This window comes from Oncorhynchus masou, chromosome 27 (assembly GCF_036934945.1).
Source record: "Oncorhynchus masou masou isolate Uvic2021 chromosome 27, UVic_Omas_1.1, whole genome shotgun sequence".
Lineage (NCBI taxonomy): Eukaryota > Metazoa > Chordata > Actinopteri > Salmoniformes > Salmonidae > Oncorhynchus > Oncorhynchus masou.
The window spans coordinates 63,562,537-63,567,536 of record NC_088238.1 but is presented as its reverse complement, the minus strand read 5'-3'; the positions used below and the strand labels follow the sequence as shown (position 1 = coordinate 63,567,536).

Genomic DNA, 5,000 nt, shown 5'->3' with positions numbered 1-5,000 from the left:
AGTGGAAAGCCTTCCCAGAAGAGTGGGGGCTGTTATAGCAGCAATGTTCCAACATCTAGTGGAAAGCCTTCCCAGAAGAGTGGAGGCTGTTATAGCAGCAATGTTCCAACGTCTAGTGGAAAGCCTTCCCAGAAGAGTGGAGGCTGTTATAGCATCAAAGAGGGACCAACTCCATATTAATGCCCATGATTTTGGAATGAGATGTTCAACAAGCAGGTGTCCACATACTTTTGTAACTAATAGATGAACACACACACACACACAAGACTTTTGATCATGTCGTGTGTGTGTTTAGTCGGTATTTGTGAGAATGAATGTTTTCCTCTCTTCTAGGTGTGGTTCTGATCCTCCACATAGTCAAAGCAGACGAGATTGTTAAAACAGGGCCCAACAAGGATGACCCAATCCCCACTACCACCCTTACTATCATCCCCACTACCAGCCTTACTATCATCCCCACTACCAGCCTTACTATCATCCCCACTACCACCCTTACTATCATCCCCACTACCACTGCTGCTCATACCCCCTCAGCCAATCAGAACAGTCCTACAGTTACTACCCTGGTCCAGCCAGACAACCGTGACGCTAACCTTACCAACAACATCACCGTCGGTAGAGATGGCAACCAATCCCAAGACCAGAACGAAGATGGGGGTAGTGGAACCTTGTTGGACGACGTGACAATGTTTGCCATGGAAACAATGTCATCGGAGGCGACCACCAGCCAATCTGAGGAATCTGAGGAAGTGGATGACAAGTATACCTCGACATCATCACCGGGTAACGTAATGGACAACTAGTGTGTGTGTGTGTGTGTGTGTGTGTGTGTGTGTGTGTGTGTGTGTGTGTGTGTCTGTGTGTGTGTGTGTGTGTGTGTGTGTGTGTGTGTGTGTGTGTGTGTGTGTGTGTGTGTGTTTGTGTGTGTGTGTGTCTGTGTCTGTGTCTGTGTCTGTGTCTGTGTCTGTGTGTGTGTGTGTGTGTGTGTGTGTGTGTGTGTGTGTGTGTGTGTGTGTGTGTGTGTGTGTGAGTGTGTGTGTGTGTGTGTGTGTGTGTGTGTGCCCGCGTGCATGAGGTAGGGCCGAGAGTCCTGTCGCTAGCTAGCTGCATGTCAGTCTTCCTGTGCATGTAACCACAGCCGTCACGCCTGAGCTCACACACACTGAGCTTGCTAGCTGTTAGCTAGCTCCCATCTGCCACAGGAAAGACAGACCACGAGGCCGTTAGACGTGTTTTCTAAACTTGGGTCCCTTTTTGAAAAATAACAAAATTCCATCAATCTACACGCAATAGCCAATAATTACAAAGCAAAAACATTTTTTTTGACTTTTTGCTAATTTATTTAAAAAAAATGTAAACTTACATAGTGTGAATACTTTCTGAATATATATATATATATATATATATATATATTATATACACTTTTTTATAAACTATTCTATATAGGTCACTCTCTAAACAATATGAAACCTTATGTCCCTATTCTATATACAGTGGGGCAAAAAAAGCATTTAGTCAGCCACCAATTGTGCAAGTTCTCCCACTTAAAAAGATGAGAGAGGCCTGTAATTTTCATCATAGGTACACTTCAACTATGACAGACAAAATGAGATTTTTTTTTCCCCCACTGTGTGTATATATATATATATATATATATGATATATTGCCAATGGATATATTGCCATTTAATGGATATGTTGCCATTTATAAACTGGGTGGTTCGAGTCCTGAATGCTGATTGGCTGACAGCCGTGGTATATCAGACCGTATACCACGGGTATGACAAAACATGTATTTTTACTGCTCTAATTGAGTTGGTAACCAGTTTATAACATCAATAAGGCACTTCAGGGGGTTTGGGGTATATGGCCAATATACCACGGCTAAGGGGCTGTATCCAGGCGTGGCGTCGGGCCTAAGAGCAGCCCTTAGCCGTGGTATATTGGCCATATACCACACCCCCTCTGGCTTATATGAGTGTTTCTGTGTTTGATGTTGATGGTTGACGGTTGATGTTGTTTCAGTGCTGATAGAATCTACTGGAGGAGGCAGTGCCACAGCAGGTACCATCAATATACCTACTCATTCAAGGGTTTTTCTTAATTTGTTACTATTTTATGCTTTGTAAAAATAATAAGACATCAAAACTATGGAATCATGTACCGAAAAAAAGTGTTAAACAAATGAAAATATATTTTATATTTGATTTTTCAAAGTAGCCACCCTTTGCCTTAATGACAGCTTTACGCACTCTTGGCATTCTCTCAACCAGCTTCACCTGGTATGCTTTTCCAACAACTTTGAAGGAGTTTCCACATATGCTGAGCACTTGTTGGCTGCTTTTCCTTCACACTGCAGTCCAACTCATCCCAAACCGTCTCAATTCGGTTGAGGTCTGGTGATTGTGGAGGCCAGGTCATCTGATGCAGCACTCCATCACTCTCCTTCTTGGTCAAATAGCCCTTACACAGCCTGGAGGTGTGTTGGGTCATTGTCCTGTTGAAAAACAAATGATAGCCACACTAAGCACAAACCAGATGGCATGGTGTATCACTGCAGAATGTTGTGGTAGTCATGCTGGTTAAGTGTGCCTTGAATTATAAATAAATCACAGACAGTGTCACCAGCAAAGCACCCCCACACCATCACACCTCCTCTTCCATGCTTCACGGTGGGAACTACACATGCAGAGATCATCCGTTCATCATCCGACGGTTCGAGCCAAAAATCTCAAATTAGGTCTCATTAGGACTCAAAGATCTCAGATTTCCACCAATCTAATGTCCATTGCTCGTGTTTCTTGGCCCAAGCAAATCTCTTCTTCTTATTGGTGTCCTTTAGTAGTGGTTTCTTTGCAGCAATTAGACCATGAAGGCCTGATTCACACAGTCTCCTCTGAACAGTTGATGTTGTGATATATCTGTTACTTGAACTCTGTGAAGCATTTATTTGGGTTGCAATCTGAGGCTGGAAACTCTAATGAACTTATCCTCTGAGGCAGAGGTAGCTCTGGGTCTTCCTTTCCTGTAGTGGTCCTCATGAGAGACAGTTTCATCATAGCACTTGATGGTTTTTGCGACTGCTCTTGAATAAACTTTCAAAGTTCTTGAAATATTCTGGATTGACTGACCTTCATGTCTTAAAGTAATGATGGACTGTCGTTTCTCTTTGCTTATTTCAGCTATTCTTCCCATAATATGGACTTGGTCTTTTACCAAATAGGGCTATCTTCTGTACACACCCCTACCTTGTCACAACACAACTGATTGGCTCAAGCGCATTAAGAAGGAAAGAAATTCCACAAATTAACTTTTAGCAAGGCACACCTGTTAATTGAAATGCATTCCAGGTGACTACCTAATGAAGCTGGTTGAGAAAATACCAAGAGTGTGCAAAGCTGTCATCATGCAAAGGGTGGCTATTTTGAATAATTTTTAGGTTACTACATGATTCCACATGTGTTATTTCATAGTGTTGATGTCTACAATGTAGAAAATATTAAAAATAAAGAAAAGTAGGAGTGTAGGAGTGTCCAAACTTCTGACTGGTACTGTAAATGTTTATACATTTTCACGCTTATTTGAAATTGGAATGAACTGCAACACTATTACACTCCCTCCCTCCCTCCCTCCCTCCCTCCCTCCCTTCCTCCCTCCCTCCCTCCCTCCCTCCCTCCCTCCCTCCCTCCCTCCCTCCCTCCCTCCCTCCCTCTCTCTCTCACTCTCCCTCCCTCCCTCCCTCCCTCCCTCTCTCTCTACCCCCCTCTCCCTCCCTCCCTCCCTCCCCCTCCCTCCCTCCCCTCCCTCCCTCCCTCCTCCCTCCCTCCCTCCCTCCCTCCCTCCCTCCCTCTCTCTCTCTCTCTCTCCCTCCCTCCCTCCCTCCCTCCCTCCCTCCCCCCCCCCCCCTCTCCCTCCCTCCCTCCCTCCCTCCCTCCCTCCCTCCCTCCCTCCCTCCCTCCCTCCCTCCCTCCCTCCCTCCCTCCCTCCCTCCTCTCTCTCACCTCCCTCCCTCCCTCCCTCCCTCCCTCCCTCCCTCCCTCCCTCCCTCCCCCTCCCTCCCTCCCTCCCTCTCCTCTCCCCTCCCTCCCTCCCTCCCCCTCCCTCCCTCCCTCCCTCCCTCCCTCCCTCCCCTCTCACTCTCCCTCCCTCCCTCCCTCCCTCCCTCCCTCCCTCCCTCCCTCCCTCCCTCCCTCCCTCTCCTCTCCCTCCCTCCCCCTCCCTCCCTCCCCCTCCCCCCCCCCCCCCTCCCTCCCTCCCTCCTCCCTCCCTCCCTCCCTCTCTCTCTCACTCTCCCTCCCTCCCTCCCTCCCTCCCTCCCTCCCTCCCTCCCTCCCTCCCTCCCTCCCTCCCTCCCTCCCTCTCTCTCTCTCCCCTCCCTCCCTCCCTCCCTCCCTCCCTCCCTCCCTCCCCCTCCCTCCCTCCCTCTCTCCCTCCCTCCCTCCCTCCCTCCCTCCCCCCCCCCCCTCCCTCCCTCCCTCCCTCCCTCCCTCCCTCCTCTCTCTCTCCCTCCCTCCCCCTCCCTCCCTCCCTCCCTCCCTCCCTCCCTCCCTCCCTCCCTCCCTCTCTCTCTCTCTCCCTCCCTCCCTCCCTCCCTCCCTCCCTCCCTCCCTCCCTCCCTCTCTACCCCCCTCTCCCTCTCTCCCTCCCTCCCTCCCTCTCTACCCCCTCTCCCTCTCTCCCTCCTCCATCTCTCTCTCCTGTAGGCTATGTAATCCTGATTCTCATATTGTTAGTCACTGTGTGTCTGGTGGTGGTTCTCTATATCCTGAGGAAGAAGTCAAGGGTGAGGCATTTAACAACAAGTACTTGTGATCTTGCTACTATACTGCTAGAATGTATGTCTAGAGAAATCATGGTCAGAAAACCCTATTAAACAATTTTGTTATTTGTTTATATTTCTCCAACAGAAGTATTCGTTTGACCTGCACCTTGCGGGATACGACCACGACACCCCACTCACCTGCATGGAACAAGCCGGAACCTTCGAACCCAATGGTAACC

The 5,000-nt window shown here is 48.7% G+C and overlaps 1 protein-coding gene across 1 annotated transcript in view; it reads left to right on the top strand.

Annotated features, from left to right (window-relative positions):
- Window positions 1-5,000, top strand: part of LOC135516518 (uncharacterized) — a 9,543-nt gene that overhangs the window by 1,736 nt on the left and 2,807 nt on the right. The window contains exons 2-5 of the mRNA XM_064940865.1: window positions 334-783; window positions 2,025-2,063; window positions 4,703-4,782; window positions 4,907-4,994. Of these exons, the coding sequence (XP_064796937.1) occupies window positions 334-783; window positions 2,025-2,063; window positions 4,703-4,782; window positions 4,907-4,994 (657 nt within the window). The remainder of the gene's footprint in view (window positions 1-333; window positions 784-2,024; window positions 2,064-4,702; window positions 4,783-4,906; window positions 4,995-5,000) is intronic.